This window comes from Fukomys damarensis, unplaced genomic scaffold (genome assembly GCF_012274545.1).
Source record: "Fukomys damarensis isolate Sample0158 unplaced genomic scaffold, DMR_v1.0_HiC HiC_scaffold_28, whole genome shotgun sequence".
Taxonomy (NCBI): domain Eukaryota; kingdom Metazoa; phylum Chordata; class Mammalia; order Rodentia; family Bathyergidae; genus Fukomys; species Fukomys damarensis.
In genome coordinates this window covers 23395870-23418251 of record NW_022900940.1, presented here as the reverse complement: position 1 = coordinate 23418251, position 22382 = coordinate 23395870, and the positions used below count along the sequence as shown (strand labels likewise).

Genomic DNA, 22382 nt, shown 5'->3' with positions numbered 1-22382 from the left:
TAAAGGTGTAGGGAAGGTGTGATACGTAGGGGAAGAACAAAAATGGAAAAGAAAAAAATGTGAGAGAATGAAAAGATAAAAATAAAGTGTTTGTAGATGGGGAGGGGAGGAGGGGGTGAAGGGAGGGCAGAGGTAAGGGGAAAAAATGAGAATCAAGACTTGCCATGTAAAGGTACATGATCCCAACAATGAATGTAATTGTACTGTATCCCTAAAATGTACCAATAAACTCAATAAAATTTAAAAAAAACAAAACAAAAAAAAAGAATTGGAGTTGTAAAGATTTGATGGCAATAGTCCAGGACAGGGTGAGCATGAACTAAATGCTAGACAGTGTGACGGTTTTGCATTTATTTCATGCTTTCCCTACAATAATGCTAGTGGAATGAGCCCTATAAAAAGTTCATGGATAAGACAGCTATCCCATCCGCTGCTAAGCATATGTTCTAAAAATGACTTTCGATGAGATGGTGACAGAATAAATGGGGAAACAGCTTCGTGCATCACTCTTCTCACAGAGCACAGGTGACCATATAGTATTTCTGGGAAGTGACATAATCCCATCACCTAGAGTTTTATTTTTATGAGAACCTGTTAGGTTAGAAATTGGTATACTGGCAGATGATTCAGATTCACCAAAACAAGCTGCCATGTTCAACAAAACATCCAGGTTCACCAACACCATCCAGCTTCTGAGAAGTCAAACTCCTTAGAAGGAGGCCTATGGAACGGCCACAATAGCTGGCAGTTTCCTGTCAAAGGCCAAGAACTGCATGGTGCACCATAAACCTACTTATTTTTAATTTCAAAAATGTTTTCCCTTCACCAGGAACTAGATCAGCAATTAGATAACCTCCCGATCTTTCCCGAAGAGTAGGTTTCAGATGTGTATCCCTATGGCTGGAGTAAACATTACTTAATATGCTATGCATGCTGCTGTTTTATGCCTCAGCTTGTCATTCTTCTGAGCAGTTCTCCAGCTCATCCCTTTCTCCGTCCACCTCTAAATCTCATCAACCCTGACAAATACAGTGGACCCTCCAGTTACAACCGGCCTGACATATGAACAATTTGGGTTATGACCAGAATTTTAGTTTTAACTTACTACCAAAGTATTGAGTTACAACCTCAATGTCGTCTGCTTGTGCTTCCAGCTGGTCTCGGATACAGATTTAACCCTTAAAGAGTTCTGGATGGAGCATTACAATATCCTTTTCTGTGTGGGGTCCATTGAGAAATCCTGGGTAAAGGTCACTCTAAGGACACTGAGATCTGCCTGGATACAGGACGGAGACTTTGAAGGCTGTGTAGAGGAGCCTGAACCTTCAACTGACCAACTTGCGTTACAATCAGCCCTTGGGAACGAAATGAGTTTGCAAGTCCAAGAGCCCACCATAATGCAGCTTGCAAGGCCTTCAATGCAGTGAGCTCCATGAGAAAACCAGGCTTGGCATACACATTCAGTAAATGTCATCTCCAAACCTCCATCCTTCAGCCTCAGGCTGGAACTCTATGAAACACATTTTAATTTGGCTCAGTGATAATAACTACACTAATGCACAATATGCTTCCCAGGAAGGGTACTTGCTCTTGCCTTCCTTCCTTTTCATTAGCCATTGCCACCCTATTAGTCACAGTTCTTGTTGGCATTTTCTTCCTCTGCTGCCTTGACTATCTCTCCTCTCTTATTCTTATTTCTTTTCTACATATACATTTTTGACACACCAAATTTGATTCATGCTTTATCAGCAACTCCTGTGTTTTCTGAGATTTAAGGCTGAGCCGAGTGAATTCTCACTTTTAGTTTGTTTGGTGGTATTTTTGGCCTAACTAGCATTCTAACCAGAACCACCTTTTCTCCCGAATGCAGCTTTGTAAGTCTATCAGTTAAGTAAAAACGCCTTTCTTTGGTATCTCCAACCAAGCAAGCATTTCACATATTCAGAGTCACCTTGGTTCCTATATTTTCCAATACCTCAATTATTTATCTTTCTAATTCTGTGAGCTTTCTCACATACTCCCAAGAAACTCCCCCTTTCAGTTAGTAAGGCTGATCCTGTGCTCTGTGAAACTAGAGATCCATGACTAATCTCCTAAGCAACTTAAATTCTGTAGCCAACTAAGAAAAATTATAAACAACTGGGCACACCTTAAATATACTCTCTGGACAATCAGAATTTTTCTTCTACTTTTATTATTTTCCAAAACCTGGAGGACACTCAGTTACTGTCATAAAATAAAAATGGTTATTTTTTTCTGTTTTGTTTTACAACAGTTCATCTGTGTACAATTCTGGATGCTTGAGGTTAATGAATGTAACACTGTCCTAGCTAAGAGTCAATGACTATAAGTGCTGTCTTAGATAAGAGTCCAGGACAATGATGCTAAGCAGAAATATAAGGAAAGCCACAAATGCAAGCAATGGATTCAAGCTTTCTGGGTAATTTTATTTTTCCAGTAGATTTTTTAGTTATACTTTGGTATACAAGAAACAAAAAACATAATAGCACTTATAAAGCAATAGTAACAGTCAACATTTACTTACAATAGACCTTGATCCTTTTAGCACATAATAATGAAAATTTCTTCATTAACTCTGTTTTACAGATAGGGAAACTGAAGCCAGAGAGATGAAGAGGATTTCCCACACCATACAGCTACTAAGAGGAAGAGCCAAAATTCAAAACCAACCAGCCCAAATACAGATTTCTGGGTAATAATTACCACACCCTACTTTTTTCCTGAAAAAGGAAAGCAAGAAGATATTGCTTCCTGTGTTTTATCAACTGCACTAAACTACTGGACACTTATTTTGTACTACTTTAGCAATAAGCAATTATCTTGGAAGTATGTATTAAACCGCAATGTGTTGCAATTTAATATCTAGTTTTAAAACCAATTTGCTCAGGTGTTGACTTCAGGATTTTAAATGTATTCGCTTTTGCCAGCAATTTAAATGAAAATTTAAATTTTATAAATGGGCACCTCATTTGCATGATCTGTTGATTAACTCGGATGTAGGGCTCCTCTTTGCCCAGGATTTTGCCTAGGGCTTTGGCAGATCACCTTCCAGGCAAGTAAAGGCCAATTACTTTGGGTTTTTTTGGGTTTTTTTTTTTTTTTGCTCTTCAGCACACATGCTGGGACATTCACAAGTTACCACACTCAGATGCAGAAAACTACACTTACCAAAACTTATCTATGGAGTTATTAAGTATAGCTGAAAAATACACCGAGAAGCTGCTTGTAATAGCAATAAAATCTCTCCCCAAGGAGCATCTTTAAACAAAAACAGATGGTCTAAACTGACTTCAAAAGAGAGGACTATATTACTGCAGGGCTAACACACTGTTGAGTTGTATATGAAAATGCTGGGGCAGAGCTGAACTGTTTAGTGAAGTAGAAAAGAGAGTGAGGTGGTCACAAACATCTTCCTTCTCATCATTTCTGGTATATAGAATCTACCTAACTTCCATATAAAATTTGAGCAAATATTCTAACAATGTTACCTGCCTGAGAGCCACCACAATGACATACCCTACAAAAAATATGGCACCCCTTGAATGGCAATTTCAGAAGTTCTGGGGCATGGCCAGACATCTTTATGTCACTCTGATGTTGAGGAGTGACATACCGTCAGAACACCCCATAGGAGGTTGTTATGACACTGGTAAGGGTATTTCCTCAATGGAGAGCCACTGAATATGAGTTTGGATCCACACAGAATATGCTCAAGGATTTTTTTTTAACCAACATAAAATTTTGAGATCTTTGAGCTTTGTTAGCCCTTACAGATCATTTAACAAATGTCATCATTTTCAGTGTAGAGGAAGTGAAGTTCAAGGGCACAGAGATCCATACTTATGGAATTCCTGCTACCGGTCTACCAAATCCACTAGATTGTTCACATTCCACCCTTGATAAGCATCCTAAACCATAGATACTCCCAGGAAAGAATACACGTCTCAGAACAATCACTGGTCCATAGTAGTTCTGAAATCTAACAGGACTGGTATTGCACATGTTGAATAGCTCCTGGTTTTGCTTTCTTGGGAGGTTTCCTAACTTGCTATTCTCTGTGGCTCTTGGTTCTGTACTCCAGCAGAAGAAAAGCAGTGGGCAGACTTCTGTGATACTCTGCAAGGTCAAACACAGGGATGGGCAGAGGCAGCTTGTTCTCACTCTCTTCCTTTCACATTTCCATGCTTAGTTACTAATTCACAGAAGCACCAGCTGTATGCAGACGACAGCTTTCTTTCTCCAGCTTCTTTCACAGTCACAGTATGGCAGTCAGACATGCCTAGATTCCCATTTTTCCCTGTATTTTCCAGCTTGACTGTTCTCACCGGTTCTTTCAGACAACAAATTTCTCTCATCTCTAATTCCCCATTATAGACTGTTTTTTGGTTGTTAGTTCCTCTCACATAAGTGTAAGGTCTAATTTCTATAATGAAGTCTTTAAAATCATAATATTTCTTACATAAATACATTGCTGTTTAATCTTCACAACATCAGTACAGATTACATACTAACACCTCATCTTACTCCAAGGAGCTGGTAACTTGCTCAAGGCTACAGAGACAAAAGGTGTCAGACTTTAAATCTGAGTTTCAATGTATCTTCTTCCCAAATCTATTCTTATAATAAGCCCTGGTCTCCTTTTATGAGAAGAAAAGGAATCAATATAGCAATGTACAGATACACTATCTTCTGAAGGAAAAAGACTGATGCCATTTGCTTGCTTCTGTGGTGTAAAAACTCTCACTGAAACTAACAGCACATTATTAAGAGTCTAAAACCAGGCTCATGGGGCTGCGGACAGCTCAATGGTAGAGCCTAGCATGTGCCCTGGTTTGGATCCCTAGGAACAACCACAACAACAAAGAAATTTGGCTTACAACATTTCTGAATAGTTATCATTCTTACGAGCTGGTATGAGGTGTCTGCATCTAGAAAACAACAGCTCATCATTAGGAATATGTAGTCATATTTAAATAAAATGTGGGAGAATGTTTCTTCTGATGTCTCATCTATGTGTAAGCAATCTCATTTCTAGCATCTTCCGATGGCCTTTCTATTTTGGTCAGAGCCTGCTCTGCCTACTGACACGGCAAGTTGAAGCTCTAGAAAGTTAACACGCATAGCTCAGCAACCCTCCCACAACAAGGAGAATAAAGTTTTGTAAATATCCAGTTCTCGTCCTTCAGATTGGTCAACTCTGACACATGTATCCTTCACCCAGCAAGATTAGGCTTTAGTTACCTACAGTGATACTTCACAATGCATTCTCCATTGGCTGTCTCACTGGCATCACTTTCTAATATAGCTGCTTACACTCTAACCACCGATGTGGGGCCTGCTTCTAGAAAAGCCAAATTTAACAGACAGTTATCATTTCTTTAATGCCAGTAAACCAGACACTGTTTTAGGCACTTACATCAAATGCTTTTGCACAAACTTTAAAATATCTTATGAGTCGAGTATCATATTCAATTCTTTCAAACGTGAAAATGAGGATCAGGGAGGTTAATTAATTCTACTGAGATCACATGGCTGGTAGAGTAATATCAGCAGAGCTGATATTCAAACTATGATTGATGCCACTTCTCTCCTCTTTCTACTAAACTACGCAGACTCTCTCACTTGGGAAAGTGGCCTAACAAACATGAAACAATAAAAGAACGATTAACTACTAAGCTGTCATACTGTATTGAACAGTTCTGGGAAAAATTGTCATTATACTTCAATTCCACAATTACTTTCTAAAATTCTCTTTTGTTGTGCCATCAACTGAAAAATAAGGATACTGGCTAATATTACAAAATTCAATGTTTCATAGATTTTCTTTCTCCTTTATCACTGTTTCATACAAATTAGGTACTGAAATAAAACTGGTCTCATGACATACAGACTATATCATGATGAAAATGCATGTGAAGGAAGTATGTTGCTTAGGTGTATTTTTGGCCCATATAACATCTGAAAGATGAGATAAGTCAAAAATACCAACTAAGTCTCTATTGATTTTGAAAGTCAATATGAAATATGAGCAGATCAACCAACATACCATTCAGATTGCTAAATTGGGAATGGTCTTATCAGCTAAACCCCTCATTTTGTATGGGAACCTCACAACTTATTTCATAGGAAAAAAAACTGGAGTGTGGCAATTCAAGGTTTGTCAATGCTATGGTTAAATCATCAGATTTTTTTAATAATAGTTGCTAATATAAAATAATTTAGATAGCCACTCTACAATATTCAACATTAAGAAGCTCTGAAATCCTGAAATTTAGCCCCTCCCCAACAAGTCTCCAATGTTGGTAGAAAAACAAATATAAATTCCAATTCCTTGATCAATATTTTTGCATGATTAGCTTCTTACTTTTAATTGCCTGTCCTAAAGATATGCACATAATGAACACTCTAGAAGTTCAGATGGGGGAATTTTAGCCCAGGCTCAGGCCCTAAGCACCTCTGGGGCTGTAAGTACTTCAACTTCTCTGGTTAAATGACACTCTCAATTAAATGATGCCTTACAAGATGCCTTGCCACTCTGACAAGGATTCCATGGCTAATGCCCATTTGTCAATTAAATTATTTTTTGTGTAATTAACCCAGATCACATTCCAGCACTTCTAAAAGTGATCTTCATCAATGCTTTACACAATCATGAGTTTCTAAAATATTTCAGGGCCTTCATGGAAGTGTCTCAGGGGAGAAAGCAACAAAGAAGATAAGCAGGTCATCTTTGGCCCCTTGAAGCCCACTTCAAGCATGGAAATGCTGCTTTATCTTTAGCCTCTCTATATCATTTTGTTTAAACAAAGAGTCTTTAGGTAAGGATTAATACATGAAAGACTTAAAGCTATGATATGACTGATAGGTATTTGTCACCCATCTCTTTTCTCTCTTTAAAAACTGATTACAAGGCCTCGATTTCCATAGGACATTTCATCAGCCAACCTGAAACTCAGCACAGCATACATTTACCTCGGACAACTGTACTCTCCAAAACAGTGACAGTGACAATGGCAATGGCTTTAGCTGGAGTAATCAAGTCCGTTTGTTTGAAGGCTATTTAAATATTACTATTTTTATCATACTCAGGTATACAGAGAAAATAGTGTATTTGTCTTGATCTCTAATTAATCTTATCTTCTTCATGAGCAGCATCACTGGAAAGAGGTAACAAATTTACCTCATTTAGTCAATTTGGCTAAAATTTGATCAGATATAATCAATTAAACAGTCCCTTCAGGCAATTCTATCTCTAACTTCATAAATAAATGTTTGATAACTCAGATTTCCACTCCCCTTTCTCCTAATGCTCTTCTTTATAGCTTCTAAGCACATGAGGAAGAAAGCACATCTTACTCAACTGCAAAGTGGAGAATTGTGGAGTCCTTGGATCCATGGACACTGGCACTTTGGTCTCTGGGCAATGCCACTTGTCTACATCTTTTCTCCTTTCCCACCTGACAGTCATGCCTACAGCACACTTGTGGTCTCTTTTCTCTCACCTCAATCAGGGACTGGAGACGCTCCCTGACTGAGGTGGCCTCACCTTGGCTCTAGAGATGGTGTAGACCTCTTTGTGCTTATGTGATATCTTTCCTTGGCTCCTCAAAAGAGCAGGTCCATCACATGGCTTCTACCTTCATCCTCATCAGAGAAGATTCTCGAGAGGACCAATGGTGCTTGATTCAGCTGTCTTCTAATGGCAAGCAGGTCTTTGAGAATCACCACCTGAGCAGCTCAAGCCAAGCTCTCTTCTTCCATCCAACTTCAGTGACCTGACAGTTTGGCCATAAAAAAAGACTACAGTGCTGTCCATCTTCAAGAGAAGCAGCCAAATATTTGTTGTTGTCTTCCATGTTTTTATAAAACTGTCATATAAATTAACTACTATCCTCTCACCCTTGCCTTGAGTGAGACGCAATGAGACATGGAGAATGTAAATTATACCACATGAATCTTTTGCCTCAATTTCCCTTTTACCCCATGATTACCCCATTTCGAAAATGGAGAGTTTTGTTAATTCTCCCATTTTAAATGCCCTTTTTTCTGGATCTTACTTTCTTGGATAGCCATTAAAGATGCACCAAAGTATCTTCTCTGCACCATAGATCAAACTTCACAATTTGTGCCTCCAGACTTAGAGATTTTTATTGAAAATAAAAACAAAAGAACTTGGAAAGTTATATTTCAAAGTAATAAGTTGGTTTAAAATACTAACTTTTTTTTTGTAACTCCTACTCTGACTGCTAGAATCAAAACAGTAGCTGTCATTCTTTTTGAATTCTACCCACAAAGTTCATAATCTTTCCCAGGCACAGAACTGTTTACAGAGAGGAGCAGGTACTCAGAAAGGGAGAAAAAGAAAAGTGCAGTGGAAAATTCTAAAACATCATGGGCATGGAAACACTCCTAAATTGCATTGTGGTGAGAGTTCAACGATTCTGTAAACATACTAAGAGTTGAATTGTAAACTCAAAAGGTTACATTTATGAATATGTCATATTTTTAAAACTATTAAAAATTAAATAATGTAAAAAGCTGATCACTCTCCCATATACTGTTCTATCAATTTAGTAGCACTGCTCATGGAAACAGTGAAAAGGGAAAAAGTAAGAGGGGGAAGTTTAGGCATTGCCCTCTCCCACAGGGTTAGCGATTAGTCCCACTCCAAGGGCAGTTCATTCAATAGAAAGCTATAATTTTCCTTCTGACTGAAATGTACCTGCCAGTATGTTTGCACCTGTGTCTCCCGTAATAAATGTTATTAGTTTCTTCAAATCATGGGCTTGAACTGTAATCATGCATGCAAACATTCACATAAAAATAGTTTTTCATTTTCATATATTTTATATGCAAGCTTTTTATCTGACAAAAATCAAATACCTAGAAAGTACAAAAGAATGACAAAAATAAATAAAAGCACAGAACAATGTCATTGCAACAGATACTTAATTCTATTCAAGGTAGACTTCCCATCCCACACAGAGGCACTCTACCTTACATTATTTATAATCCCAACTCTTTATAGGCTGAATACAGAAAGGGAGATGATGACCAAAAAGCAACAAATTAGAAAAGGTATAGAAAATGGAGATTAAAGATGCTGCTATGATCTAGGTGAAGGAAGAAAATACAACTGACAGCCACAGGAGACTGACGAAGGAGAGTGCAACAGTATGGAAAAAGGGAACTAAAAACTGGCAGTCTGAGACTCAGTGAAAGGACAAACAAACAGCTGGACCTATCTTACTGTTTTAAAAGTACTATACTGTGGGCTGGGGATTTAGCTTAGTGGTTCCACCACTGCCTCACAAGCACAAGGTCCTGAGTTCGATCCCCAGTACAAAAAAAAAAAAAAGAAAAAATTCAATCAACTTCTTGGGCTGGGGATTTAGCTCAGTGGTGCTGCCACCTGCCTTGCAAGCACAGAGATCCGCGTTCGACACCCCCCCATACCAAAAATAAATACATAAAATAAAATTTAGGTACATTAAAAAAATTAAAATTACCTTTAAAAAAAAAAGTACTATACTATCATCAATGCTCATAATGGTAAAGCTGAGATACACAAGATTAAACTTGTTCAGGAAGTGCTGTAGTTTAAAAGCTTGTCTCATCCCAAACTCGTGTAGAAATTTAATTGCTATTGTAACAATATGAAGTAGACCTTTACTATGTGATTCTCCCTTACGAATGAGATTGTTACTGTTATAAGAGGGCAAATTCAGCCTTCTTTTCCTCTCTTTGCCTTGGGACTGTACAGCAAGAAGGCCTTTGCTAGGTGCCAGCCCAATGATCTTGGTCTTCTGGACTCCAAAATTGGGAGCCAATAAATTTCTGCTCATTATAATTACCCTGTCTGTGGTATCCTGTCGTAGTTGCACAGACTAAGACAGGGAAGTAAGTTTCTAAATTATTTTATGTTATTTTTCTATGCTAAAAGTTCTTGTGTTTATTTGGTTTTTCTAATTGAATACCGTTTATCTGTGGTAAAAGATGCTTAACATAAAATATGTGATCTTAATCACTGCTAAGTGTACAGCTCAGTAGTGTTAAGTACATTCACATTACTGTGCATCAGATCTCTCAAACTCATCTTACAAGACTGAAATCCTATACCAATTAAATAATTTATTTCCTCTCTATTCCCATTCCCCAATAAACTACCATTCTGCCTCTTGCTTCTAAGAATTTGACTACTTTAGATACCTCGTAAAAGTGGAGTTATACTGTCTTTTTGTGACTGACTTATTTCACTTAAAACATTTTCAAGGTGCATCCACGTGGCAGCAGATGATATTTCCTTCTTTTAAAAAATGAATAATATTCTGTATGTGTATATACTACATTTTTAACTGTAACCATTCATCCTTGATAGGCACATGATTTTCTTCCAATTCTTGATAATTGTGAATACTGCTTCTATGAACATGGTTGTGCACATCTCTTCAACACCTTGTCTTCAATACTTTTGCTAAATACTGTACTCAAAAGTAGGATTGCTAGGTCATATGGTAGTTGTATGTGTAACTTTTCAACTTTAAATTTTAATTCTGTTTTCCACAGCCGTTACACCATTTTACAATCCCACCAAGAGTGCACAGTGTTACAATTTGCCTAAATCCTCATTAACATGTGCATTTTTTTCAGGTTTTAAAAAAAATAGTCAATTTATTGGATATAAAGTTATACCTCATTCTGATTTTGACTTGCATTCCCTTGATAGTGATGCTGAGCATCTTTGTGTATTTTTTTTTTTACCTTTTTCAAATCAATTTTTAAGAAATGTCTGTTCAAGGTTTTTGTTTTTAGATTGAGTTACGTGATTTTTTTGTTGAGTTGAAGGAATACTACCTATATATTCTTAACCCTTTTCAGACATATGGTTTACAAATATTTTCTCCCATTCCACAAGTTTCCTTTTCACTCTAATGACTGCGTGCTTGCTTTGATGCACCAAAGGTTTTAAGTTTACTGTACTCCCGTTTGTCTACTTTTGTTTTTGCTGCTTGCTTCTGAGTCAATAAATTATTGCCAATTCCAGTGTTAAAGTTTTTCCCTTAAGTTTTTTTTTTTTTTAAGGAATTTTATAGTTGGAGTCTTACATGTACATCTTCATTTTTTTGGTTGATTTTTATAAATTAGGAGTGCCCCATTTTGAACTCTAGCTCACACTACCTGTACTAGTAAGCTTTCCTGTTACTCGGACACTGTATCTGACACCAAAACTTAAAGAAGAGGTTTACTTTAGCTCATGGGGAATTCAGTCAGTACAAGGTTGGCAAGCTTCAAAGAAGGCTAGGCCATGATGGCAGAAGAACATGGTGGGGCACAGCTGCTTAGGTCACAGTAGCTGGGAAGCAGAGCAAAGATGCAGCATCAGTAAAGCGGCAGCAAGGGACCAGAGTCAGTACCCAAGGTCACGCCTCCATAATGCACCCAGACACACCCACAAGTGTGCTCCACCAATCCCCTAGGCGGCTCCCAAGTCAATCAAGTTGATTGACAGATCAAGTTTAACTGTCACAGCACCCTAAACTCTCTTCCTTGTCAGTCCTTGCATGCATACAGTACAGAACTCTGAATTAACAGATAAAAAGAGGTGAGGTGAGACACCATGTTGAAGTCTAGGCTCCACAACACACTGGAGTTACTAATAATTTTGCGCATACTGCCAAATTTTCAGTCCAACTTCCCTAACTGCATCTAGTAAGATTGACTTGCATAGTTGCAGAGTCTTGCGAAGTTCCAGTGAGGATTAAATAAGATGAGACATGTAAACACTTACTACTGGCTTATTCATGGCAAATGCTCTCTGTATTAACTGCTGTTATTATGAGTATCATTAACTGGAGAGCTGTGGTCTGCTACCTTTGTGACTGAAACTCTGGAGTATCATATCAACTCCATTGTCCCTGTTTATCTGCCTATCTTATTCTACCTGCCAGTAGCTCTGGGCTTTGACCTTGCATGTAGCAATAAACCAGAGAAATCAGAATCTCCTGGTCTTCTGTGCACAGCATGGTAAGCACAAAGATTGCAGCATAAATTACTGGCATGAAGGTAACCCCATGGTGGAGAATGTACAGCAACCTCAGCTACTGCGCCTAGCTCTGGGAGTAGTAGCTCTGTTTAGGACACCGAGGCCCTCGCCCTCAGTGAAGCCCTTCTCTCAAACATTAGTACAAACTTCACTCTGTATCCCTGCTCTGTCTCTGCCCTTTTTGTGCCCACATTTTGCTCTTTATAATACAAAAGTGTGTGGCTGCTCTTGGGAGAAATTCTTGCTTACTTCTGCAGAATCTGTGGATACTGTGATTAATGGTGGAAAATCAGTACCTTATCTTTCACTGCGCAGAAATTGCTCCATAGTGTTACTTCCTTTGAATGTAACTACTTCTCTTGGCCATATTACATTCTATAATCTGATCCTTAAACTCCAGAAACAAGCATGAAATCACTGTCATCTATTAGACTTTTTATTGGGCAATCAAGCATTATACTGAATTCCTCATATTCAGCTCTGCAGTTCTTAGAATAGCTTCACTAAGCACTACAATGAGTTGATTAAATTGATGTTCTCATTTACTAATTGTTTCAGATATTAGTAGTTGTATGCATGATAGGGCAGTTTTGCAAACTTTTAGATTTTAAATCTTTTGTTGTTCATATTAAAAATTTTTCATATTTTCATATTTTGTTTATCTCTTCACTAATTTAGACAATTATTTTTCTCTCTCAAAATTTAACACTTAAGAGCTGAGGATTTAGCTCAGTGGTTCTGCCACCAGCCTTGCAAGTCCAAGGTCCCGTTTGATCCCAGTACCAAATAAATAAAATAAATAAAATTAATAGTTAAATGTTAGAGTACATAAAGTACATTGAAATAGGGATTTTTTGAAAAAACGTAAACTCAAAGTTATCTAAATTAAACTGCAAAATAGTGTGTACAGCAAGAATCCATTTGGTTGAAAAATAATCCCCTTATAAATATGGAACTGGAACTTAAAATATGTAAAACTTAGTGATTAAAAGTAGTTGTGTATGACTAGATGAATAATGTTTTTACCTGTAGGCTCTGCTTCTATGTATTTTCTATATCAAATCTGCATTGTTTCTGTCAAAAAAAAATTTTAAGGAAGACTTAGATATTTTTCTCATTCATAAGCCAGGCTTTCTGGTGTATTCACCTGGATTAGTTTTCATCTCCTTACACCAGCATAAATGCTATTTCTATTGTTCAAAAGATTCTTAGACTGGATTCTGAAATGTGTTCTGTTTAATCTCCATTACGGAAGTCTTACACTCTTTCAATATTATTTATCATAAATAATAGAAAGGAAAAACAATGGGCTGAAAACTAATTAAATATATATATATAAGAAAAAATTGGGACAACCCTACAGTTCTGGAAAAGGATTTGCAATGTTTTAAGGCATAATACGGAGTTGAAAATTTATCCAGAATGCATCAGAATTTACCAGTTCTTAGAAATCCAGTGCCTGGAAATATTTAATTTTTTGACATATGGCATTTTGGCCAATTTGCACTCAAATAGCTGTTGGACACACAGGCTTCCATTAGGGCAGTGGGGAGAAGGGCAGAGTTTGAGGTCTGATCTATAGAGTGAGGCTCAGTTTCTGACAAAGGGTAGTGAGGCCCCTTTCTGAACATCAGTTAATAATACATCAGCACAACGAGGCTACAAGAGACAACACTACTTATTTCATGGCTTTTTTAAGGGTCCACAAAGACAGCATAAGTAAAGTCCCCGGCATACTGAAGAGAAGTTTTTCCTATTTTCTTCTTTCACTAAATATTTATTGCATTAAATTGTGTGGATAAATAAGCATGGAACTCCATGGGGAGTATATTCTTAAATATGGCTTAGTTTAAGTAAATCCTCCAAACCAAATAACAAATGCACTACATGATGAAGTAGAAAGACCTCTGACCTCTATCATCCTTGATAGAGTAATTGAAAAGAGAAGTCATTTTAAAATTTCGTCCTGCTCAGAACTAAAGCAACAAAGATGGAGAATGGCATAGAAATATATATTGTGAGATAGGTTTTGTTTTGTTTTTGTTATTCATTATGTTATGGTGATCGAGGTAGACATTTCCCTGAGCCTGTGCAGAGACCGATTGTATATCTGATGCATTATTTAGGGAACTGAATGAAGTTGGTCCTGTTTCCGTTGCCACTGCTGCTTTAAGGTCTATGCCTTAAACAGGTGCTGCAGACTTACTCAGGAATGAGTCATAGGGACCTTGAATGTGAGTTTTCCTGATGCTCATTTTATGAACAAATTATCACAGAGTTTTCATGCTATAGGATTGTTGCATGGCAGATTTTCTTCTGCCACAACTGTGCTTCATTCCATACCCCCAGATATACTTTAAGTAATCTACTTAAAATTGTCTAATTTGTGACTATAGGGGCTGAAGTGTTTCAAGCTGGAGATGAGTTCCAGCACGTGCTGATCTTCTGATCCAAGATGATAATATGGAATGAATTACTATTGTTCAATTCTTCCAGATTGGCTGTGGAGAGGAAAAATTCTGTAGATCAGACATGGAAAGATTTGGTGTTGGATACACAAATAGGATATTTAGAAATGGAGGACAAAGGCATTCCAGCTGCCTAGTTCATAGCTCATTGCTAAGCTAAACATTAAACACTTAAAAATTTTTCATTAAAATATTTTTAAAATTGACAATATCATAAAAGATAATATTTAAGGATTAACTATCAAAAAGATGAAAGACATGAACAAAAACTACAAATTATGGCTGAAAGATATCAAAAAAATACATGAAGATACTAAAGATACTCTATGTTCACGCTTTAGAGAAGAGTATTACTAAAATGTTTATACTGTCCCAAATTCAACACAATCTCTATCAAAATCCCAATGGAATCTGGGCATGGTGATTCATGCCTGTAATCCCAGCACTCAGGAGGCTGAGGCAGGAGGATCTCTGAGTTTGAGACCATCCTGAGCTACATAGTGAGTTCCAAATCAGTCCAACTACATAGTGAGACCCTGTCTCAAAAAAACAAACAAACAAAAAAATCCCAATGGAATATACATATATATTCTCAAGGTAAAGGCCAAAATAATGTTTTAAAAAGAATGAAGTTGGAAGACTAACATTTCCTGATTTGAAAGTATATTATACAGACAAAGTAACTGAAACAGTATGGTATTAGCACAGAGACACATATAATTGATGAATCAGAATAGAGAGCCCAGAAATCACATATATGGACAAATATTCTTTGACAAGGGTGACAAGGTCATTCAACAAGGAAATGACAGTCTTTTTAACAAACAGTGTTAGGAAAACTTGGTATCTAACATTCAAAAGAATGAATTTGGTAGGGTCAGAGATTTAGCTCACTGGTGCCGCTGCCTGCTCCCAAGATCCTGAGTTTGATCCCTGATACAAACAAAAAAAAAAAGAATGAATTGGGACACTTCAACTGCGTGTGGTGGCACATGCCTATAATCCTAGCACTGGAAAGACTGAGGCGAGATGATCACCATAAACTTGAGGCCAGGCTGGGCTACACAGTAAATTCGAGGCCAGCCTGAAATACATAGTGAGACTCTGTCTCAAAAAATTGAAAAAAGAAAAAAAATCAGTATTCAAGAAAAGAGCTGAACTATGGACAGGCAAACAGCAAATTTAGGTTGTGGGTAACTCTATAGGTCCGATGACTTAGGTATTTCAATGGGTTAATTATAAGACAGAAAATGATGGGAGAGGAAATTTACAAATAAATAAGGCATATCATAGGTTAAAAATGGACAAAACTAAATTTTTAAGCCTAGGAGTGCACCCACAGATGGTAAAACTATAAAACTTGCAGAAAAGCACTTCCTATACAAATCAGAATAATGTGTTTCTAAAGGGAGGGAAGGACCATGATTAGAATCGGGCCTAATGAAAGGGCGGCTAGGATGATGGCCAAAGTGTATTTCCTCATCCGAGTTGTGGATGCAAGCATACAAAATGATAATTAGGTGTTTTACCTATTCATCCCTCAAAATCCAAAAAGAAGTTCAACATATAGAAAGCGGAAATTACCATCATGGATCCAGTCTTTCAGGAATCCTTAGGAGCTCCAAGTGAAGGAGAAAGTGGGGAGGAGCGTGCTAGATAACCCATAAGGTTGAGGAGTAAAGTGCATGGAGAGGGAGTCCTTCATGGAGATAATCATTTTCTTTCAAGCAGTTTGCTCTTCCAGAACCACTCTACTACCTACCATGAAGGTTGGGAAAGGGCTACTGCCCCCAAATCAAGAGGACAGACATCTCAAGGAGTACAACTGGGCTGGATGTCACGAAGAGCAAGGGGCTCAGGATCACTCAGTGAGTTTGAGTGTTTGTGAGGGAAAATCTCAAATACAAGGTAGGGATTCTATTGAGACTGGAAAAGAAATCCTCACAAGGAAAAGTGAAGTTGCTAGTAGGTAGTGGGAAAAAGAACTCTGCATCCCTTGTTCAGTCAAAACTGAAGAAACAAGGAGATGTCAGCAAGAAACAGTGTCATGATGTTACAAGGGAAGGTGCTGAAGTAATCATATGATTTCCACAAAATATACAAAGATGTAAGATTAAAAGCTACTCATTCACAGCTCTATTCCCACACAATGCTGCTTTCAAGGAGGAAGAAAGGGAGGAGGAAGAGGAGGAGGAGGAGGAAAGGGAAGAGGAAGAACAGCAGTAAAGGGAAAAAAGCACTCTACAAAGTTCTTTGTTCCTGGAGCTAACGCTGCAGAAAAAGAAATGATACTTAACAGAGATCACCTTAAAAATGCCTCAAGTTCATGCACAAAATGATTACAGAATACTTACAAATTAGGCACTCCTTAGCTATCATAAAATGCTTACATGATAAAAAGTAAGGAAAGGCAAGGGCAGAGAGGAGACCAAAAGTTGGTTTAACTGATTTGCAGCAAAGCAATGTATTCAACATGCAAACAGGTAGAAAATTAATATCCTTAGTCACTGTTTCTTTTCAAAACTCAATAACGTGGCCTTCTAACACCGAGAGGTTGAAAATTATTTCAATATTCAAAAAGAGTTCAGAGGACAAATTCAAAAAATTTAGGTGAGAAGACACCTAAACACCCAGTGACTAGTGGTACAAAATAAGTGATCAACAATACACAAAGTATGCATCTGTGTTTCTTCCTTGTAAAAGGAAACAAGTTCATTACTCAAGAATCCAAAATGATAACCAGGCAAAAGAATTTAAGGAATATCTACAATCCCATCCAGAGGTAGACAACCTGTATTAATCCTTTGCTATCTCTCTACCTAGATTCTTTTACAATATGAAATCATTGTCTAAGAAGTGGCATACATTCACATAGTATTATATACCTTACCATAATTTATTTAACATGTTACCACTGGCTTAAACCCCCAGTGATACATGCATGACTGACCCACTGGCTGGCTTCTTTCACCCAAGGGGACTGTCCCATGTCACCTCACTGGACAGTCGTGCATGTACCTCTCCGGTGGATCAGAGCCACTTGGGAGTGGGAGATTCGAATTATGGCCCATTGTGAATGTGTTAAACCACACGGCTATGATATATTTAGGTGTTCTAAATAATGTCCCATTGCATATGTGTAAATATTTACAAATTTTCACTATTACAAACAGCACCATGGAGGAAACGTGAGTGTGTATTACAAATTTAAATGCAGCAGTGAAGAGAACTACATATTTTAAGAATCACGCATTACCCAGGTTTTACCACTGCTCTGTTAATCATTCTTGCATGCATGGACTCACTGAACAAACACAGGCCAAAATGTATGCACCTACTATGTGCCTAACATTTCACTAGATACTGGAGATGCAGTAAACACACAGTTGTTGTCCACGTCTTCATAGGTAAGAAACAGGGATAGACAGTTGCAGATGCTTTGAGAATAGTTATGAACAGCACAGAGTTTATGAAATGACACTAGAAAAATCAGTGGGCAAGGATAAAAATTTTGAAGGCATTTGTGGTGGTAATTGCACTATGCCATCAACCACACTGCTTTTTGAAAATTACTTTCCTACATATCACCTGGGCTCTTAGTTCATTTTTAATATATAAATTAACTTTTCAGTCTTCCCAAAACTGAAAGCCCAGACAACCAAGATTCAGCAGTAGCAGCATAAACATACAGCATGTGCCTTACTGACTTCTGAATTAAAAGGCAAAATGAGATTTTAACCAGTAACAAGGGGAATCGAGCAAGTATGACCCATGAAGTCTCATGGAATAACTAGCATTTTTCAGTTGCTTCCATATACAATTATCTGAATTTTGTATTCCTGGAAAGCCTATTTTAAGCTATGCACTCTGCATATTTCTCTTACAACTTCCTAATAGTTCTAAACAGTGGATACTCTTACTCCTGCTTTACAAATTAAGAAACTGAAGTTTATGGTGATGTAAATCACATATCCAGAGATACACAGTCTGACTAGTCTATATAGTTTCTATTCATCCTTCTTCCTCCTCCTTTCCTACAGTAACCTATAGGAGGGCACTCTGGCCCACAGCGGATCTTCTGTTCCCAGGGCACTGCCTTGAAAATGGACCCATCTGCCACCGTGTGAGAGGAGCAAAATCCATAAGCCTGCCTGAGACAAGGGATGTTGGGGGAGGAGTCCCATGGAGCAAGCGCTGTCCCACTGCCTCAGCTACCTTTCATTCTTAGTAACCAGAAGGCCCTATCCCAGTGCAGAGTACATGGCTCCACCAGAGCAAGAGGGGCAGTATGGAGATACCTTCAAACATTCACAGCCTTTCCCCGATTCTTCTCAACCAAAAGGAAGAAAGAAAGCTACTGTCATTTGCACGCTCTCAGAGCCATATCCCTGGATCCTTTCCAGAATTCTTCAGTGGTCCTTGCAAAAGCAGCCATAGGTTGCTGCTCCAGGTCAGGAATCCATACTGAATCCAATGGGTTGGCAAGATCAGAGGATAGGTTTTAAAGCCTTGGGTTGAATACTCAGACCTGATAGTCACCCTCTTCAAACTTCAGCTTTTAATTATCATTAATAGTATCTCTTTCATAAGCCATCGATTTGTTAAAGACAGTTAGATAAGAGAACTGGTAGGAAGGAACCATCTAGGAGATGAAGAATTTTGCCTGGGATGGGTTTCATTTAAGGTTGGTTAAAGGGGGGAACAGAAAGTGATGAAGTCACAGAAAGGAAGAGAAAGATCCTGAAAGGAAAACTAATTACACACAGATTTGGTTTCTGCACATCAGGGTATCAATTTTATTACCATGTACCAGTTCACTAGTCTTACAACAGGATATGAAAGTCAGCTTTCCAACAGAAAAAAATGCTGACCATTTGTTCCCATTAAAATTGGAATTTTATTTCCATTTTAGACAGAGTTTTGTGTGGTTTTTTTTTCTTTTTTTTTTTGGTTTTTTGGGTTTTTTTGGTACAGGGGATTGAACTCGGGTCCTTGTGCTTGCAAGGCAGGCCACTGAACCGCTGAGCTAAATCCCCGGCTCCTTTGCTTCCATTTTATAAGTGTTTTCCATAAGAACCAAATCTATTTGGACACAATTATATAGATGGTTGTGTTTCAAACAATAATTTCAAACAATAGGGAAAACATTTAAGCCCCCCAATTTTTTTATTTTGAATATAATTAAAGTTAAATTGGGTGTAGGGCAAAATTATAAGCTATATATATGTAGAAGAGCTCTTTATCTGCACCGGGATTCCCTGTGACATTCTTCCACAACACACAGGTCTATAGCAGAGAGCCAACAAAAGAATCTAAGACAAGCATATCATAAGTTGCTCATCAAACTCTACTTTGCATAATCTCATCATCAGTACTTAAAAATTTGCTAGGTCTGACAACTGTATCCTGTATGCTCTAAAGATATCATGGCAAGCATTTCGCACAATTAGGTGTTATTAAGCATGTCACCACCTTAACACCTGCTCAAGGATCACCAGAAGCAAGGTGACTTAGCCTTTTGGTATTCTCAGAAATTCAGATTGAAGGCTAACCTTCAAACTTTATTCATTTATGGTAGCTATTAAAATCACCACAGACTACAGACATATCCATCTTTAAAAGTACTTACAAATTTACATCATTTCAGGGTCCTTTCTACAAGTTTAGCTTTCTCTTACCAGAAGCAGAGCTCGGTTACCCTTGACAACCAGTCTGGTATAGCACCAGTGGCCAGTATTCAAAGCTTGGGAGTATCTGCCATCTAGCAGGTGGGTCCTTGATTTCTTGCTGCTTCCTTTAAGGGACCATTCGGACATTTACTGGTGAACATCAAGGAGTCACATTCGTTAAAACTAGTACCTGTTTGCTTTAAGCTAACAGTCTCCCTTTGGGAAGCTTGTAATGCTCTGGACCCAATAAAGACACTGGGCCATGAGACCTGTTTCTGTCTTCCTACCTGTGGTCCCTGACTTCCACGCATGTCTTCCAGGTGTGCTATCTGCCTCAGGGTCTGTAAATACTGAAGAAGCTCTGAAACTTTCACCCTGGGCTTGTGTCAGACAGCCATGCTGCAACATCACCCCAAGGATGAGGCTGGTGGAGACTCATACGGTGGGTCCCATGGGTGCTCTTATGTCTGGCCTCTGGTGGCTTCTGGGGACATTGGCTGCCAGTTGAGTCATTGGAACTCAGTGAGTTTCGTTTAGAACTCCTGGTTATAAGGACACATATTTAAGAAGAGGAAATATTTATTTTTAAATGATTCCATTAACTTTCTAGATTGTCACTTTTTTCTTTTTCTCACTTATTTTTTATTAGTACACGTTTGCAGTACATAATAGTTACACTTATCATGGGGAGTCTGTACATCTACACTGTGTGACTTTAAAATAAAAATTAAGGTTAAAAATAAAAAGAATAGAATAGGGTTGACATAAAATTATCCTGCTCATCCTTGTTTCACATAAAGAAGGCTGCCATATTATTGGAAGGTTGTTTTTAAATCAATAATTTAACTTTTACTTTTCAATCAGTTCCCAAATAGGAAATCTTAAATTATGACATAGGCCCATGCTAGAAACACAAAAGCGTCTGACAAAAAGCTCTAGAGCTTTAAAGGGCAAATTTTCATGCTGTCTAATGAAAATAATGCAACTTTTAAAAATTATTTTTGTCAGAGCACACTGGGCACTCCCTGTGAGACAATAAGAACAAACGAAATGTGTCTTTTGGTACAGTGATTCTTGCCTTGCCAACTACTGAGCAAAATAGCCAATTCTGAAAACTACAGATCCTGAGGGAACACTGGACCGGTTGCCTGGTGTACCTGTGATGTAGAAGCCCCAGGGAGATTTAACTCCAGAGGCTTCATTAGGCCATGCCCAGCGCAATCCGAAGGGGTTTTGATACAAAGAGGAGTTAGTCCCCGAGGAGGGCTCCTTCCAAAGGTCAACAACTAGTTAGCTAGTGAGGACGCCTGAACAGCAACAAGAAGGACCCCTGAAAAAGGGGGTATATGTTTGGGGAGACAGAGTTAAGGGCCACTTTGAAGTGGTCGCCAACGATCCAACCAAGCACATGTGAGTGAATTCTGTTGGATGAATTTTGAATCACACGTTCAAAGCAATCTGAGATGACTCTTCCTTCAAAAGACTTGATAATCATTATTTTGAAGAAATAGAATTAGCCAGGCATGGTGGTGCAAGCCTGTAATAAATAGCAGGACTCTCCTGGCTGAGGCAAGAAGATCTCTGTGAGTCTGAGGCCAGCCTGAGCTACACAGTGAGTTCAAGGCCAGCCTGGTAGGGAGATCCTGTCTCAAAACACCAAAATAAATAAGCGAGTAACTAAAAAGCAAGCGGAAATAGAGTTAAATGACACCACCGTGATTAAAATCAGTTTTTGAAATTCCGCTGCGCTTTTTGCTAAATAACTGGGATCCCGGTTTTCCAATCCGGAGAACTTTGGAGCACAGTTGTGAGGTCTAGGTAGGCTCTCTAACGCGTTCACCCAGTGAGCAGGGGGCGGGCGTGGGAGGGTTGGGGGGGCTTCCCTTGTCCTAAAGTAGAAGCAAAATTTTCGTTCAGGGAAAGTGCTTCCTTCGCTGAGGAAACCCCCAGGAGCGCCGCGCACTGAAACACCAATATGGCTTTTACTTAAACCCTCATCAGGTGCCAAGCGCGCGATTCCTCTCTCTGCGCTGTCTAAAAGTTAGTCTGATCCTACGAAAAACCCTTACAGGTCCAGAAGAGGATGCAAAATTCCAACAACTGCCTTCCCACCCACCCCGGGCATTTTACAACCTCCCAGCCCCCCAGGTCACAGCACCAGGAAATTAAGATCCAGCCCGG

The 22382-nt window shown here is 38.4% G+C and overlaps 1 protein-coding gene across 1 annotated transcript in view; it reads right to left on the bottom strand.

The window, feature by feature from the left end:
* Positions 1 to 20729, bottom strand: part of Gadl1 (glutamate decarboxylase like 1) — a 170054-nt gene extending 149325 nt beyond the window's left edge. Inside the window, exon 1 of the mRNA XM_033756998.1 lies at positions 20489 to 20729. Within this exon, the coding sequence (XP_033612889.1) occupies positions 20489 to 20609 (121 nt within the window). The 5' untranslated portion in view covers positions 20610 to 20729. The remainder of the gene's footprint in view (positions 1 to 20488) is intronic.
* Between the last annotated feature and the right edge of the window lie 1653 nt (positions 20730 to 22382).